This window comes from Acomys russatus, chromosome 30 (genome assembly GCF_903995435.1).
Source record: "Acomys russatus chromosome 30, mAcoRus1.1, whole genome shotgun sequence".
Classification (NCBI taxonomy): Eukaryota; Metazoa; Chordata; class Mammalia; order Rodentia; family Muridae; genus Acomys; species Acomys russatus.
In genome coordinates this window covers 14,721,844-14,739,707 of record NC_067166.1, presented here as the reverse complement: position 1 = coordinate 14,739,707, position 17,864 = coordinate 14,721,844, and the positions used below count along the sequence as shown (strand labels likewise).

Below are 17,864 nucleotides of genomic sequence, written 5' to 3'. Positions count from 1 at the left end.
CGGGGGTTCAACGCCACCTACAAGGCTGGGTTCAGCCATCTCTCCCTTTGCAGAAAAGCGGCATCCCGAAGCCACAAGCTCGCGGGAGGGGGAGGGGGAGGAGGCGGGGCTCGGGCCAGGAGAGCGGCCGCGCGCAGGCGCTGCCGGGGGTGGGGGGGACGGAGGGGCGGGGCGGCGCCGCGCGGGCACGACGCGCGTCCCCGCCGCCGCCACCGCGTCAGCAGCGTGCTGCACGTGCCCGTGTTTACGTCCCTCCTAGGGCCGCCGACGTCACATAGCCGAATGGCAACATTGTGGCGACGCCGAGACGCGTAGTTTAGGAGTCTGCTTTCTGGTTCCGGCTGGCTCGGCGCGGGTCGGCGGGAGGCAGAGCGGCGGCGGGGAGGTCGGCCCCGGCGAGCCCGGCGGACGCGCGCCTCGGCGCCCTCAGCACGCTGCCCCGCGGCCTCGCGCAGGCCGGCTCGGCGGCCCAGGGCCCCGCGGTGCCGCAGCGAGCGGCTTGTAAACAGATCCGGCCGCACGTGACCATGTGAACTACCTGCTCCGGGCCGCGTTATTGTCTCTCTCCCAAGAGTCGCGCCACAAAGAAGCCGGTGGTGGGAGAGCGGCCCGTTGCGCTAAGATGGCTGAAGGCGCCCGGCGAGGGTGAGCTAGCCGGGGGCGCGGCCACCGCGGAGACTCGGCCGGGCGGCCCCCCTCGGCGGGGCACCGGAGCTTACCATGTCGTCGTTCGCGCTGGAGGAGACACTCGAGTCCGACTGGGTGGCCGTGCGGCCCCACGTCTTCGACGAGCGCGAGAAGCACAAGTTCGTGTTCATTGTGGCCTGGAACGAGATCGAAGGCAAGTTTGCCATAACCTGTCACAACCGGACGGCCCAGAGACAGAGGAGCGGTTCCCGGGAACAGGCGGGGACGCCCACGCCTGATGCGAGCCGCGGGCCCGGCAGCCCGGCGGCCAGGGCTCGGCCCGAGCCGCTTCGGAGTCCCGGGCCACGGAAGAGCCGGGCCTGGGCCGAGGGTGGCTCTCCGCGCAGCACGCGCAGCACGCGCATCCCGAGGGGCGAGCCTCTCCGGGGCCCGGCGGGCAAAGGACCGGAGAGTCCCCTCCGTAGCCCCGCGCGGGTCAAGGCCAGCCCGCTCCGCCGAGGCGCGGAGTCCCGAGATGCGACGACAGCCGCGGCCGCGCCATCCCCGCCGGCGCCCCCGGTGTCATCCGTGCGGGTGGTGAGTGCCTCCGGGGCGGTCTCCGAAGAGATCGAGGTGTTGGAAATGGTGAGGGAGGACGAGGCGCCGCTGTCGCTACCCGACTCGGAGCAGCAGCCGCCGCCACCATCGTCGTCCGCCGCGGAGTTGGAGTCTCCGGCTGAAGAGTGCAGTTGGGCCGGGCTCTTCTCCTTCCAGGATCTGCGGGCCGTGCACCAGCAGCTGTGCTCTGTCAACTCACAGCTGGAGCCGTGTCTGCCGGTGTTCCCCGAAGAGCCGTCCGGCATGTGGACGGTGCTGTTTGGGGGCGCCCCCGAGATGACCGAGCAGGAGATCGACGCGCTGTGTTACCAACTCCAGGTCTACCTGGGCCACGGCCTGGACACGTGTGGCTGGAAGATCCTTTCCCAGGTGCTGTTCACGGAGACGGATGATCCCGAAGAGTATTACGAAAGCCTCAGCGAGCTGCGGCAGAAGGGTTATGAGGAGGTGCTTGAGCGGGCCAGGAAACGCATCCAGGAGGTGAGTGCCGAGTCCCAGAGGCGTCCTGGTTTTGGTTTTTGTTTTTTGTTTTTGGTGTCTCACTGTCAAGGGCTGGAGCCTGAGTTTGGGGTGTCCGCTGTGTGTAATATATCCTCGGGAAAAGGAAGAAAGGAGGGGGTTCCTGATCCGGCTATCTCCACGAAGGACCTTTGGGAAGTTTTTCCTTTTCCCTTTTTTTTCTTCAAAAAGTATCCAGTGTACTACTAACTATAGGGAGAGATGACAGTGCTGCTAAATGCTGAGCCATCTCTCCAGCCCATGGGAGAGATGAAAGTATTTAGAAAAACAGGTATTCTGTAAACTTAAAAACAGCATGACTGTTACTCTGCACCTAAGGTGACAATAAGTTGCCCAGACCTCAACTCTTCTTTCTGGGTGTCATGTTTATGTCGTGAAAATAGTTGCCTTATGGAACAAAGTTGATCGTCTTTTGTTCGCTCTGTGTTCTCTGGCAGCCCAGGCAGGTATGAAATTGTACTTTTCAGTGCTTTGCAGGGCTGAAGGTCTACCACTGAGGTACACTCCGGCCCTAAGTGCGTCCTTAAGTGTTTTGACTTGTCCAGTTGACACAAATGAAATTTTAGACTATCAAGTCTTTACAGATGGCTCAGGTTTCAGACACTCCTGTTTTTAGAGAGAAGGCAGGCCTTGGGCAGGGATGCTTGTGCTTTTGTATGCAGTGTGAAAACTTTCCTATATGCTTTAATTCTTTAAATAACAGGAAACAAAGGAGAAGTGCCTGGATGGCCTTACATATGGAACGCTGCAGTGCTTGTTTATAAAGTCATGCAACTTACTAAGAAGAGTAACTTAATAAGGTGGCTTCTCCTAATGGGCAGCATGTAGCGTTTTCAATGTAGCATTTTAATGTCACTATGTTCTTTGGTTGGATTTGGGATGGAGAAAAGCACCTTTTCATGGAGTTTTTATTTCCTGACTTGGTGTCATCTCTATGTATATTTAATTGCTGTTAGGCCAGGAAGCTGGAATGTTTTGGGTTTCTTCCTAGAATATTAGGTGTTTCTCTGCTAGACTGAGCATTTAGGAAGGAAATGCTTATTTCTCACTTATAATCACACACAGTACATTTACAACTTCCTGTATCAAGACTATACTCTTGGCTCATGTCTTCAATCCCAGCACTTGACTCACTTGGAAGGCACGGGCAGGTGGATCTTTGTGAGTTCAAAGCCAGCCTCCATCTGAATAGTTGAGCTGACAGCCAGAATCACATGTGACAACCTGTTTTGAAGGGGAAAAAAGTTTCCTCAGATTCTTCACTCTTTCCCTTTGGTTTACTGTGTGGTAAATATTATCATGGGAACATGATAATCTATTCCTAGAATTCAAGAGATCTATTTCCATTTCCCCCTTATCTCACTTCCTGGAGACAGGGTTTCTCTGTGTAGCACTGGCTTTCCTGGACTCCCTTTGTAGATGAGGCTGGTCTTGAACTCTTAGTGATATGCCTGCCTCTGTCTCCCAAGTGCTAGGATTAAAGGCTTGTGCCTTCGAGGCTTGTGCCTTCGAGTTCTCCCCCTCCCCTGTAACATCTCAAGGCCACTGACCTTGACATGGTTGAATTCCTTGTTCAGAGCACTCAATATTAGTGGACAAGGCATGTTCTTTTAAATTAATTAATTTTTATTTTATGTGAATTGGTGTTTTGCCAGCATGTATGTCTGTGTGAGAGTGTCAGATCTTGGAGTTACAGACAGTTGTAATTTGCCATGTAGGTGCCAGGAATTGAACCTGGATCCTCTGGAAGAGCAGTCAGTGCTCTTTACTGCTGAGCCATCTCTCCAGCCCAAGGCATGCCCTTTTAATGTAGTTTCTTGTTTTGTTTTGGAGACTGTTTCTCTGTGTAACATGCCCTGGCTGTCCTGGACTCACAGTGATCTGCCTGCTTCTGCCTCCCAAGTGCTGGGACTAAAGGCATGCGCCACCACACCGGGCTAATGTAAATTTTTATAAACTGATAAGTGTTTATTCTTCAAGGAAGATGCTTTAAGAAATAGATTAAAAGCTGGGCATTGGTCTCATCACTCAGAGGCAGAGGCAAGTAGATCTCTAAGTTTGAGGCCAACTTGGTCTACAGGGCGAGTTCCAGGATAGCCAGGGCTACACAGAAACCTTGTCTCAAAAAATAACAACAAAAAACAATTAAAATTCTTAGCTGGGCTGTGGTGGCTCAGGCTTTTAATCCCAGCACCACTGGGGAGGCAGAGGCAGGCGGATCACAGTGAGTTTGAGGCCAGCCTGGTCTACTAAGCGAGTCCAGGTCAGCAAAGTATACACAGAGAAACCCTGTCTCAACTCCCCCACCTCCCCCCAAAATTAAAATGGTTAGTTTTTAGATTTTGAGACAAGGTCTTTATTTAGCCCAGGCTGTCCTCAGATTTATGATTCTCCTTCCTTAGCCTCCTGACTGGGATAATGCAAGTGTCCTAACGCTTGGTTTGTTACTCTTACACCAGAAGAGTGGTTTATGGAATGTTTGCCTGATAAATGAAGCCCTGGTTTCAGTCCTCAGCACTGTGCACCCCTGGTGTAGTATCCCACACTTCATCCTCTGCACTTGGTAGGTGGGGACAGGAGGATCAGAAGTTCAGGGTTATCCACCCACCATGTAACAAGTTGAAGTCAACCAGGAACACATGAGACATTGTCTCAAAATGTGTAAAAATAAACCACATCCAGAACAAAACCACTCTTTTAAATTATTTGCTCTGCTATGAAAGGTTGTGAGACTTGGAGTTTAATATTTGGAATACTCTTAAGGTTTAATATACCTGGTCTGTACTCTGAGCCATTCCCAGAGGCCAACGTGGAGAATCACAAGTTTAAGACCTGACTGGAAGAACTTAGTGAAATTTTATTTTAAGAAAAGGAAGAAAGAAAAAGAAATAAGAGAGCTGATAGGGAGCCAGGTGTGGTGAGGCACACCTTTAATCCCAGCACTCTTGGGAGACAGAGACAAGGCAGAACTCTCTGGCCTACAAAGTGAGTCCAGGACAGCTAAGACTACATAGAGAAACCCGGTCTCAAAACGAAAACAAAACCTGATAGGTCAGTGGTAGAGGAGTCCCTGCCTACAGTGTGAAACCCTCGGTTTGGGGGAGCTTAAGCCCTCCCCATGTCTGTTTTCTACTGGAAGTTCATGATTGACACCTTTGAGCATAACTGGAGATTGTAAGTCATGAGGACTCACAAGTTATGTAGTATTATCATGTTAATTGTTAATTACTTAATTATTTTTAGATGATATTCTAATACTATATACTACTTTAAGCCCCAGTCAAAGCAAAATGTAAAATATTTATTTGTAGGTTTTTTTGTTTTTGTTTTTCTCCAGACAGGGTTTCTCTTGTAGACCAGGCTGGCCTTGAATTCACAGAGATCCCCTTGCCTCTGTCTCCCAAGTGCTGGGGTTAAAGGTGTGCCTCACCACATCCGCCTCTGCGGTGTTCTGTCTCTTAAGCTTCAGTTATGATAGAGGCTTGGTTTAAGATCTAAAAATCTGTTATTTTAAAATCTATTATTTATATAAATATGCTGAATTCTAACTTCTTTTAAGTTAAAGCCATTGAGAGCAGAAAAAGTACAATTTAGCAGGGTTTGGTATCTGAACAGTTTGGATTTTACTTGTGTGTGTGTCTTTTTGAGACAGTTTCTCTGTGTCACCCTGGCTGTCCTGGACTGGCTTTGTAGAGCAGGCTGGCCTCGAGCTCACAGAGATTCACCTGCCTCTGCCTCCCCAGTGCTGGGATTAAAGGCGTGCGCCACCACTGCCACCTGGCAGGACTCAATACTTTTGATAGCATGCTTAGCTATTTAATCTCTTTCATGAGAGGTGGAGAAGTCACCAAAGGATGTCTTACAATTTAGGACTGTAGGAATTTGTAATGGCCTGGAATTTACAAAGGGAGCTTCTAGTAAGTATAGCTTTTGGCTTTTTTCTTCTTTCTTACAGTTTTTCATTCTATCTTTTGGTATAAAGCTCTAAATATTTCTGGTTGAACCCAGCCTGCATGCTAGACAGACGCCACCATTGAGTGACATCACACCTCCAGTTCAAGTGGATGGCCACCTGTATGATTGAAGCTGCCAAAGTTGAGGCTTAAAATGGCCGTTGCTTTGGCCAGAGTTAAACTGTTCAGGTTGATAAGATTCAGATGCAGACCTAGGCTTGTCCTACCAACCTGTGTCTTTTCTGCCATAACTTGCTACTTGTTTGGTTTTGTTTTCTTCAAAAAGACAAAATAAAATAATTAGAAAAGGGTCTCAGATAGCCCAGGTTGTCTTGAATTCCTTATCCTCCTGCCTCTATTTTCTCTTTGCTGGGATTAGAGGGGTAGGCTACCACATCTCATTCTTTGGGGTTTCTTTTTTTGTTTTGTTTTTCAAGACAAGGTTTCTCTGTGTAGCCTCGGCTGTCCTAGACTTGCTTTGTAGACCAGGCTGGCCTCAAACTCACAGAGATTCACCTGCCTCTGCCTTACGAGTGCTGGGATTAAAAGTGTGCGCCACCATATCTGGCTGGGATTTCTTGATAATGCTACAACCCTTTAATACAGTTCCTAATGTTGTGGTGATCCCTAACCATAAAATTAATTTTGTTGTTACCATATAATCTTAATTTTGCTACTGTTATGAATTGTAAGGTAAATTTGTGATTTCTGATGGTCTTTAGAGGACACCCATGAAAGGTTCTCAAGACCCGCAGATTAGGAACTGCTGATCTAATCTTTCTTTGAAGCCATTAGAAGAGGTTCAAGGTTGCATAGTGCCAGTCAAGTTATTTCACATATCTGGGTTTGATTCTTCCTTGCTAAAGCAGGGCCAGCTTGTGCCAACTGCTTAGTAATGTGAAGGTAAGGGAGACGGATGTGGTTATAGCTGCCCTCATTTCTTAAGTCTTCACCTGGAACTTAATGTTACTGTTTTCCATCATTACATATTTGGCCTTTTGCTGACTGTAAAGTGCTATTGGTAATGTGACCAGAAAACAAAAGGTGGAGCCGTGCATGCCTTTAATCCCAGCACTTGGGAGGCAGAGGCAGGTGGATTGCTGTGAGTTCGAGGCCATTCTGATCTACACAGCAAGTTCCAGGACAGCCAAGGCTACATACAGAGAAACCCTGACTTGAAACACTCCCCCCAAAAAAGAAAGAAAATAGAAGGTGGGTCATCTGTTTAAATATTGACATGCATGTTTCCTTGTAATGAGAAATTTCTTATGACTTCTACTCTGTAAAAGGCTGAAATATGGTTCCTCTGAATCTACCTAGTTCTTTGTTATTGATAGGAAGATTGATTTCCAAGGCTTAAGATAGAGGTGCATTGAGGGCTCAGTTTTTACTGTGTTGCCATGAAGGATGCTTGACAAACAATCTAAAGGAGGACAGATGTTGGCTTATGTTTCAGGTCATGGTTAATGATTCTTGCTTTGACCTTAGGTAAGGCAGAGGGAGTGACGGGGCTGGGTCCTTCATCTCAATGGCTGTGTACAAAGCACATCTTTCAGAGCACACTACCAGTGGGCTGCTTAAGGACAGGCCTCCCCGGTCACCTGGGAACCCATTAGGAAATTAATCCTGTGTGCTCAGATCACTTCTGAACAGTGCCACTGCCAGACGCAGCTTTAACGTGCCAGGTCATATGCACACCACAACAGATTATAAGTAGTTCTTGGTGATTTTTGGTGTAGATGGTAACATCCTTTTTGCTTTTCTAGCATTATATAACATGCAAAGTCAAATTCTGGAAACAGCACAGGGTCAGGCATACTGAGGTACTGGGTCTCATCATGGCCTCTCGCCACATCTTTGTGCTGGCTGGCTGGAAGAATTTATTTTTGCTTATAGTGTGAGGTTGCCTTTGATTCTAAGTTCTATCAAATTTATAGTCAGGATTAGCCATCACACTGCTTAATGTTTTTTTTTTTTTTTTTTGGTTTTTCGAGACAGGGTTTCTCTGTGTAGCCTTGGCTGTCCTGGACTCACTTTGTAGACCAGGCTGGCCTCGAACTCACAGCGATCCACCTGCCTCTGCCTCCCGAGTTCTGGGATTAAAGGCTTCATGTTTTTGTACATAGACACCATCATCTACTTCTGACCGTAGGTGTAGATCAGGGGCTTTGGGTGTAGATCAGTCTAGCCTCAGACTCAGCTTCTCCTTGCCTCTGCCTCTGGAGTGCTGGATTAAAGGTATCATTGTGTCTGGCTGGCTTTTTTTATGTATAAGATTTATTTACATAAGTACTTTTATTGCCAGTCATGATGGCTTATACCTGTAAATCCAGAGTTTGGAATGCTGACGTAAGGAGGAGGTTTTGTGGATTTTAGGCCAGGTCCTGCCTCAAACAACCACCCCTCCATCTGTCTGTCTTTCTCTGTCTTTATGTATCAGTTTCTCAGTATTAAGCTATAGTAGAAATGTTATTTGTGTGATTATTTTTGTTGTGCTGTCTTTTTTTGAGACAGGTCTCACTATATAGCCAGGCTGGCCTCATCCTCCTGCCTCTTCCTACCGGGGTCTAGGAGTAAAGACACCACCACATCTGCCTAAATATTCTCTCAAGTTCTGTCTTATGTTCTGGTCAGGAGTAAGCTGGCTTAGATATGGGTATATTTAGCTTAACATTTTTTTCACAGATATATCCTATTTAAAAGAAAAGAATGCCGCCGGGTGCTGCAGTGCGTGCTTGTAATCCCAGCACCTGGAGAGGCAGAGGCAAGCAGATCTCTGAGTTTGAGGCCAGCCAGGTCTATAAAGCAAGTCCAGAACAGCCAAGGCTACACAGAAACCCTGTCTCAAAACAAACAAACAAACAAACAAACAAACAAGAAAAGAATGCGTTCTCACAAAAGTATTTCCTAATACTGCTTATTAACTTCCAGAGTAGAAGTAGAGACTGTGGCGTGACACTGCTGCCTAAAATCTGCTTGTCTCCTACTGCTACATTTAAACCCACTTAAAACAACTGATTCATCACTTTTAATATAATGCATATTATACACACATTGTTTTTAACATTTTGTTTTGTTTTTAAAGATTTATTTATGTTTACAATGTTGTGGCTGCATGAACAACTGCAGGCCAGAAGAGGGCACCAGTTCTCATTATAGATGATTGTGAGCCACCATGTGATTGCTGGGGATTGAACTCAGCACCTTTGGAAGATCAGGCAGTGCTCTTAACCTCTGAGCCATCTCTCCAGCCCTTGTTTTTGTTTTTCGAGACAGGGTTTCTCTTTGTTGTCTTGGTGGCCCTCAACTCACTTTCTAGACCAGTCCTGTCTCGAACTCACAGATCCTGCCTGCTTCTGCCTCCCTGGGTGCTAGGATTAAAGGTGTGCACCACATCCAGCTCATAGGAAACTAAATGAAAAGATAACAGCAAGTAGGGTTAACGAAGGCTTAAAAGAGAACATGTATGGATTAGCTTTCTTTCTTTTTCTTTCTTTTTTTAAAGATGTATTATGTTTACAGTGTTCTGCCTGCATGTACACCTGCAGGCCAGAAGAGGGCACCAGATCTCATTACAGATGGTTGTGAGCCACCATGTGGTTGCTGGGAATTGAACTCAGGACCTTTGAAAAAAAGAGTAGAGCCGGGTGTGGTGGCGCACGCCTTTAATCCCAGCACTCGGGAGGCAGAGGCAGGTGGATCGCTGTGAGTTCGAGGCCAGCCTGGTCTACAAAGTGAGTCCAGGATGGCCAAGGCTACACAGAGAAACCCTGTCTCGAAAAACCAAAAAAAAAAAAAAAAAAAAAAAAAAGCTTCTGAGCTATAAGCCCTTGGGTGTGCCTTTCATTGTTTGGATTTTTTAGTATGATACAGTCTCATTATATTTCCCTGTCTTGACTTTCTGAGTATTTTACTGCTGTGAAGAGACATCATGACCACGGCAGCTCTTTCCTTTGAAAGCATTAAGTTGAGGCTGCCTTACAGTTTCAGAGGGTCACGCCATTGTCCTTATGGCAGGAAGCATGGCAGCATGCAGCAGACATGGTGCTGGAGAGGGGCTACATCCTCATCTGCTGGTCTACAGAGCGTCTTCAAGAAAGCTGAGGCTACACAGAAAAACCCTGTCTGGGAGGAAAAAAAAATGGACAAAAACCCAGAGTAGCCCCTTAAACTTTACCATATATTATACCAGTGGATCTCTCTCTCTCTCTCTCTCTCTCTGCCTCTGCCTCCTGAGTGCTGGGATTAACGGTGTGCCCCTCCACTGCTGGAGACACCAGTGGTTCTTAACCTGTGAGTCTAACCTTTGGGGGTGGATATCACATACCAGACATTTACATTATGATTCATAATAGCATCAAAATTACAGTTTCAAAGTAGCAACAAAATAATTTTATGCTTGGGGATTATCACATCATGAAGAGCCACATTAAAGGATCTCAGCCACTGCCTTATACTAATCTGTTCATTATTTCTATTTTTTCATACTTTCTATCTACTTTTTTATTTTATTATCAAAATAAGGTTTCTCTGTGTATCCCTGGCTGTCCTAGACTTGATTTGTAGACCAGGCTGGCCTTGAACTCAGCCTGGTCTGAGTGCCGGGATTAAAGGTGTGTGCCACCACTGCCTGGCAAGTCAGTTTCTTTGAAAGATTTATTTCTGTTTTGGAAGATGAATGTGTCGGTTTCATACAGTGTCCTTATATAAATGTAGCTGTTACATGGCACTGTGCACCTAAGCTACATGCTGTGATCTGTTCCTTCTAACTTACACGCCTGCATAACATATTTGCATGGAATGCAGTAAGCAGTTTATAACACAACGAACATAATTGTGTGTCTAAACAGAAGAGGCACTGTGGAAACACGTGTCCCAGCAAGACAGTATTGATGAATGGGTCGTGCAGGATTAGAAACTGTGTGTGGGTCAGTGACAAACATGAAAGCCTAGGGCATAAGAGACACATTTAGGGCATGAGACACACTTGAGACGGTAGGGTTGTTACCATCTGTGCCAGTTTGCTATCTTAGTGACAAAGTGTGTATTTAGAGCGATGATCCTAGTATCCATTCCTAAAGAAAAGTAGCACTTTTTCTTTTGCTTTAGGTTTTAGGGACCCTTAAACTTTTATTCATAATAATTATGCTTGTAGGGTACTAATAGTTTAGTATATTTACATATTATTAATTTCATCATTATCTATTATCTCATATGTTTAGTTCAAAATATTTGTTATTTTGGACTATATGAACAGTTGTAACTGTAAAGATCTATGTAATTGAACACCCAAATGCTCCTCCTTTTAGTAACTCACACTGTTCTGCTCACTAGGTGTATGAGCTCAGCTAAAAAAAGAATTGTTACTCTTAAGAAACTAAAGAAAACTGTTAGAGGCATTTTTCATAAAGTAGACTTTTGTTTTTAGATTAAAGGTAGTTGAAACCTTATGTTAAGAGCCCATTTTTGCCAGGATTACATTGAGATGGAAGCAAATGAAAAGACTATGTAGAGGGATCGGGCGCAGGCCTGTAATCCCGCTGCGTAGACTGAGAGAACTGCAGATTCAACCTCTGACTGAGCTACCAAAGTAGAAATTTACAGACTTTGTGGCACAACAAAAAGTGAGTTTTTTCGAGACAGGGTTTCTTTATGTAACAGCCCTGGCTGGCCTGGACTAGCTTTGAAAAACCAAGCTGGCCTCGAGCTCATAGATCAGCCTGCCTCTGCCCCTGGGTGCTGGGACTACAGGTATGCACTCCATGCCCAACACTTGCTTTACTTATTAGGCTTAGTAAGTTACATGTAATGCTTAGTAACTTTTTACAGGTGTATCCCTGCTTGTCCTGGAGCTCACTCTGTTGTCCAGGCTGGCCTTGAATTTATAGAGATCACCCCTGCCTCTGTCTTCCGAGCTCTGGGATTAAAGTGCCTCCACTGCTATGTTTGCAAAATAATTACCTAAAATGTCAAAAGAGCCTTTTCAGAGTTTAAAAAAACAAAACTTTCTTTTTATTATGAGCACAGGTGTTGTCTGTGCCCCATCTGTGTGCAGTGCCTGTAGAGGCCAGAAGAGAGTATTGAATGCCCCAGGACTGGGTAACAACACAGATGGTTTTTCCTTTGTCTTCCTCGTGTCAGATAGGTGGTGAGTACTCACCCTGTGTCAGTCCCCACTGAAGTCCGTTATCGCGGATTACAGAAGCGGTTTAAAGTCCCTTGAGTATGTTCTAATTTTAAGTACATTTCATTTAATATTATTTTCAGATTACTTAGACTAAAATAGTATAGGGGCTGGAGAGATGGCTCAGAGGTTAAGAGCACTGGCTGCTCTTCTAGAGGTCCTGAGTTCAATTCCCAGCAACCACATGGTAGCTCACAACCATCTAGAATGTGATCTGATGCCCTCTTCTGGCCTTGCTTTGGTTTTTGTTGTTGTTTTGTTTTTTCGAGACAGGGTTTCTCTGTGTAGCCTTGGCTGTCCTGAACTCACTTTGTAGACCAGGCTGGCCTCAAACAGTGATCCGCCTGCCTCTGCCTCCTGCGTGCTGGGATTAAAGGCGTGCACCACCACCGCCTGGCTCTGACCTTGCATTGTATACATAATAAATAAGTCTTTAAAGAAAAACAAAAAAAAATTAGTGTAATTGAAATTTCAAAATGTTTATCATTGCTTTTAAGATAATCTATGTTAGAAAAACATGAAACTTTATAGTGAAGACAGATTAATAAATTAGTATTGTTAGGTGAGATGTCCCAAGCTTCTGCAAGAATATTAAGTTTAGTTGCTGCATAGTTGAGTTGCTCTGCTGGAGAGTAAAAAGCATATCTGAAATACGGGATAGTATTTTAACAATTGAAAACATGTTTCTACATTAGTTCTTGCATATATCTGTGGAGCTTATTGTAAATTAGTAAGCATAGAGTGACTTGGTGTTTTTATTTTGGCAAAAAAAAAAAAAAAAAAGAAAAAGGAAAAAAACAACAGTATCTACAACTGTTTGGGCTGCGTTGCCTTTGGCATTCTTGAAAGCAGAGCTCAGAGTGACTGGTTAATATGAGGTCTTCTACTCTGTGCTGTCCTACACCACTCGTGAGTGGCCTGGGAAGAGGGAGACCTGGTTATTTAGAGCTATCGCTGCCGTTCTCTTTCTCCTCATTTCTGTAAATATTTTGTTGTTTGTGAAACAGTGTTTAATCATCTTAAAGTATTTTATTTTCAAGTAGAGCTAAAGATAAGGTTCACGTGCTTTTTCTTGCAAGGATCTATTGCCTTTAAAGGTATAAATGAATAGCTTATAATTCACTAAAAACATAGCGCCCCACCCCAGGCCTGATTCTTCCTACTGTTTCTATTGTCTCTGATGTGTGTAATGTACAGCTTTGGGGTGGTAGGCCACAGTGAAGGTGGGTGCTCTTGGCTCAAGTCTGAGCTCAGTATCTGGGGAGAGCTCAATGATGAGAAACCAGCCAGTCATTTCTGCAGTAGCAGATACTGCCTTCATTACCTTACTGTTACGAGGGTTGCTAAATAAAGACAAACCCGCACCTGACTTTGCCACTTCAGAAAAGCTGGCACAAGAAGAGAGGCGTGTATCATTTTTAGACTCATGCCTCTTCTCATCGGAAAAGTATGCATAATTTTGTATTGTGGTAAAGGGATGATTTAGTTCTTTCCTCCTGTTTCCCTCCTGCGTTTTGTAAGTTAATTCTTTGGGAAGTGGAGAAGGAATGTCTACACAACCTTTGTCAGTCTTCACAGTGGATGTGATAGTGTATACTGGTAACCCTGGCGCCTGAGAAACTGAAACAGGAGGGTCTGAGCTCAAGGCTAGTCTGGGCACCCTGCCGCACTTGCTTAATGGCTGATTTTGGTTTTCCAAATCAGGGTTTCTCTGTCCAGCCTTGGCTGTCTCGGAACTTACTCTGTAGAGCAGGCCTGCCCGTGCCTCTCTGGTGCTGGGGTTACGGCTTGATGGCTGGTTTTCTAAAGTATGAGCAAGACACCCATCTTCGCTTCCTTCTCCTATCTCTCCGTTAAGTTCCTTCTCTTGGGGGCAGCCATGCAGGAGCCTTTTCTTTCAAATAGTTAAGATCTTAGAACTGTGTCTACCTATCTACTCCATGTAGTCTCTTTCTCTTAACAAGCTGTAGGTCTTTCAATAGTTACATAATACTCCATTGGATGGATTTGTTTGATTTGTTAAGAGAGATTTGAGATAGGGTCTCACATATCTTAGGTTGGGCTCAAACTCTATATGTAAGATGACCTTGAACTGATCTTCCTGCCTCTCTTGAGTTAAGATTCCTGGCATGAGCAGCGACACCTACTTTATGTGGTGCTGGGATTCTTGCATGTTAAGCAAGTGCTGATCTTTTCTCTGCCTGTCTGTTAAAAACATTTACAAGTCCTCTTTCTGAGCTGATAACGCTCCCGCCAACATGGTGAATGTTTCTAAGACCTGCTGACATTCTGCAAGAAATGTGGCAAGTACCAACCCCACAAAGTAACAGTACAAGAAGGGCAAGGATTCTTTATTATTATTATGCTCAGGGAAAGCGGTGTTATGACAGGAAAGGCTACAATGGGCAGACTAAGCCTATTTTCCTCAAAAAGGCTAAAACTACAAAGAAGATTGTGTTGAGACTGGAGTGTGTTGAGCCCAACTGCAGATCTAAGAGGATGCTGGGTATTAGAGAAGCAAGCATTTTGAACTGGGAGGCCATAAGAAGAGAAAGAACTAAGTGGTCCAGTTCTAAGGTGATGTTATGAAGACAATAACTCATGAGCTTTGACCCACCTCATTTCGTTGCAGTTGGTCTTTTGGGGAAGGAATAAAGAAAGCTTTCAAGAAAGTCCCTTTAAAAAAAAAAAAAAAAAAAAAGCCATTTACAAGCAAAGTATATTGGTAGGGCACATTAAATTTTTTTTTTTTTTTTTAGTTTTTTGAGACTGGGATTCTTTGTGTTATGTTGGCACTCCCTGGACCCTTTATAGGTAAGAAGGTCTTAGAATGATTGTTCTAGAAATAAGAGGAAAACATGCCAAGAGTGCTTCTTTGTCAGGGACCTCCTTTTAAATGACCAGAAATTTGTTTGGTAAGAAGGTTGTAAATTAGAATGTTGTGATGGTGGGAGATCCTTTTCTGGTTTTCTTTTTTTGGGAGGGGTTCCAAGACATGGTTTCTCTGTGTAGCCTTGGCTGTCCTGGACTCAACTTCGTAGACAAGGCTGGCCTAGAAACCTCTGTGATCCACCTGCCTCTGCCTCCCAAGTGGATGAAAGGTATGAGACTCTGGCTTTGTAAGGTACTTGTTTTGTTTTTTCCAGTTTTTTGAGACAGGGTTTCTCTTGTAGTCCTGGCTGTCCTGGACTACTTTGTAGACCAAGCTGGCCTCCAAGTGCTGGGATTAAAGGCGTGCACCACTGCACCTAGCTAGTAAGGTACATTTTTATAAGGACTTGCTGGGTTAGCTGGGTCGTGGTGGTGCACACCTTTACTTCCAGCCCTCGGGAGGCAGAGGCAGCTGGATTGCTGTGAGTTTGAGACCAGCCTGGTCTACATACAAAGCAAGTCCAGGACAGCCAAGGCTACACAGAGAAACCCTATCTCAAAAAACTTAAAAAAAATTTTTTTTGCTGGGTCAAGAGACTATACATTTAAATTGTTTTCTGTAGGGATATGCCCGTTTACACTGCCCCAGGCCCTTTTATGTCTGTGTTACATGAAAGAGCACAGGACAAAGCTGGCAAAATCAAAGTAACACACTCAGTGAGTTCTTTTTGTTTAACAACTGGCATACTTGGTCAAGATGACTTCCCATCTTCTGCCACTGATCTGGCTGTGATGACTGTGTCTTAGCCTACAGGCGAAAGCTGGACTCCACAGTCTGATGAAGTTGGCTAATTGCAAAGGGAAAGAAGGGAGGTTCAGGAATTAATGGGCTCTTGTCATGCCGACTATCTGTGTCACCTTTAACATTTATATTTCCAAAAAACCTTCTGAGCTTAACAGTAAAGCATTAAAAAACTTGTCATTCCTCTTACGATCCAGTTCCTGTTGGTTTCATTTGTTTATTTTCAAGACAGGGCTTCTCTTGTATTCCTGGCTGTCCAGGACTCACTTTGTAGACCAGGCTGACCTTGAACTAACAGAGATCCACCTGCCTCTGCCCCCCCCCCCCCCCCGAGTGCTGGGATCAAAGGCATGTGCCACCACCCCTGGCTTTTTATTTTTTATTTTTAAAGTCAAGATCTTTATGTATCCCTGGCTGTCCTGGAACTCACTAGGTAGACCAGGCTAGCCTTGAACTAACAGAGCTGTCAGCCTCTGCTTTTCTGCGTGCTGGGATTGAGGGTATGCACCACCACACCCCCTTTCTTTTGATTGTATTAATACTTACTGACCTAGCTGGAGTCTGTTTTTCCTTTATTTACTACCTCTACCTCAGTACCTAGAACTTTTAAGAGAAGGTAAAAATAGTTTTTTGATTTTTTGATGAAATGACAGTTACCACATAATTTCAGTGCTCTATGTTTATGGCAAGTTTTCACAGGTCTAAACTTCATTATTGATTTTACTTGATGCTTAAATGAGGTATAATAGGGGTATTTTCCTGGACTTTTCATTATGTGAACTTTAAAATTGCCTTTTTATTTCACCAAGTTGCCTATAGAGTTTTTGCCTAGAAATTGAAATTATTTAAGGGTCCACAGATATGACTCAGAGGTTAAAATACTTTGAATTTTTTCTTTTCTTTCTTCCCCCTCCCCCTTTTTCTTTTTTCTTTTTTTAGCGTGCACGTATGTAGCTCTTGTTGTCCTGGAACTAGCTAATAATCTTAGGCTGGCCTTGAACTCCCTTTTTAGAGTTCCACCTCCCCTTGCTACCCTGTACTAAGGTAAAGCCAGAGTTACCATGCCTAGCCTATCAGATTAGACATTCTGTTCTGTTCTATTCATTCAAGATTGGGTCTTAGTAGGTAGCTCTGGCTGGCTGTCCTGGAACTGACCATGAGACTAGGCTAGCTTTGAACACAGACATCTGGCTGCCTCTTTCTCCCAAGTGCAGGGATTAAAGGCTTGTGTCACTCTACCTACCCTTTCCTTGTTTTGTTTTTCAAGACAGAGTTTCTCTGTGTAGCCTTGACTATCCTTCTCTTCAAGGGGTCTAGAGTTTGGCTCCTAACACTCAATATGGCAACTTATAACCATCTATAACTCTAGTTCTGAGGGAATCTTTACCCTTTTTTGGCCTCCTTAGGTACTAGGCACAAAAGCTGAACACACCCACAGACAAAAGACTCATAAGATGGTAGTACCATTTCTTTTTATTTCTTTGTTTTGTTTTTTGTTTTCCAGATAGGTTTTTCTCTGTGTATAGCCTTGGCTGTCCTGGAGTCATTTTTGTAGACCAGGCTGTTCTTGAACGCACAGTGATCTGTCTGCCACTGCCTCCTGAGTGCTGACATTAAAGGCATGTGCCACAATGCCAGACTTTTTTTTTTAATTAGGATTTTATTTTTATGTACATTGGTGTTTTGCTTGTATATATGTCTGTGTGAGAGTGTTGGATCCCCTGAAATTGAGGTTACAAACATTTGTAAAATATCATTTTGTGATTGATCTTAGCAGTAAATTTTTTGGTTTTGTTTGGTTTTGGTTTTGGTTTTGTTCAGACTGGCCTTGAACTCACAGATATCTGCTTGTCTTCCCTTCATCCTCATCGCTGGATTAAAAGTTGGTACCTCCACACTTGGCTAGTTTTTTCCCCCCTTTAGAATAACAAAAAGCCTTTAACGAGAAGTAAGTTTTGGCTTGGTGTTTAGTTTAAAATAGTAGTCATTATGCCCAGAATAGTAATGCAGGCCCCAGTAAGGTTATGAACTTGAAGCCAACCTGGACTGCATAGAAGAGCCCAACTCAAAGAAAAGAAAAGGGGAAAGAAAAACGCACATAATTAGTCTCATACAGAGTAATAGTAAATACAGGAGGTGGGCGCACGCCTTTGATCTCAGCACTCGGGAGGCAGACAGGCAGATTGCTGTAAGTTCCAGGCCAGCTTGGTCTACAAAAGAAGTCCAGGATAGCCAAGATAACCCAGAGAAACCCCTTCTAGGTGTGTGTGTGTGTGTTAAATACAGCTGC

General features: G+C 44.8%; 1 protein-coding gene across 1 annotated transcript in view; it reads left to right on the top strand.

Annotated features, from left to right (window-relative positions):
• Positions 1-446: 446 nt before the first annotated feature.
• Jmy (junction mediating and regulatory protein, p53 cofactor) overlaps positions 447-17,864 on the top strand; it is a 56,340-nt gene continuing 38,922 nt past the window's right edge. The window contains exon 1 of the mRNA XM_051172627.1: positions 447-1,725. Coding sequence (XP_051028584.1) covers positions 721-1,725 — 1,005 coding nt within the window. The 5' untranslated portion in view covers positions 447-720. The remainder of the gene's footprint in view (positions 1,726-17,864) is intronic.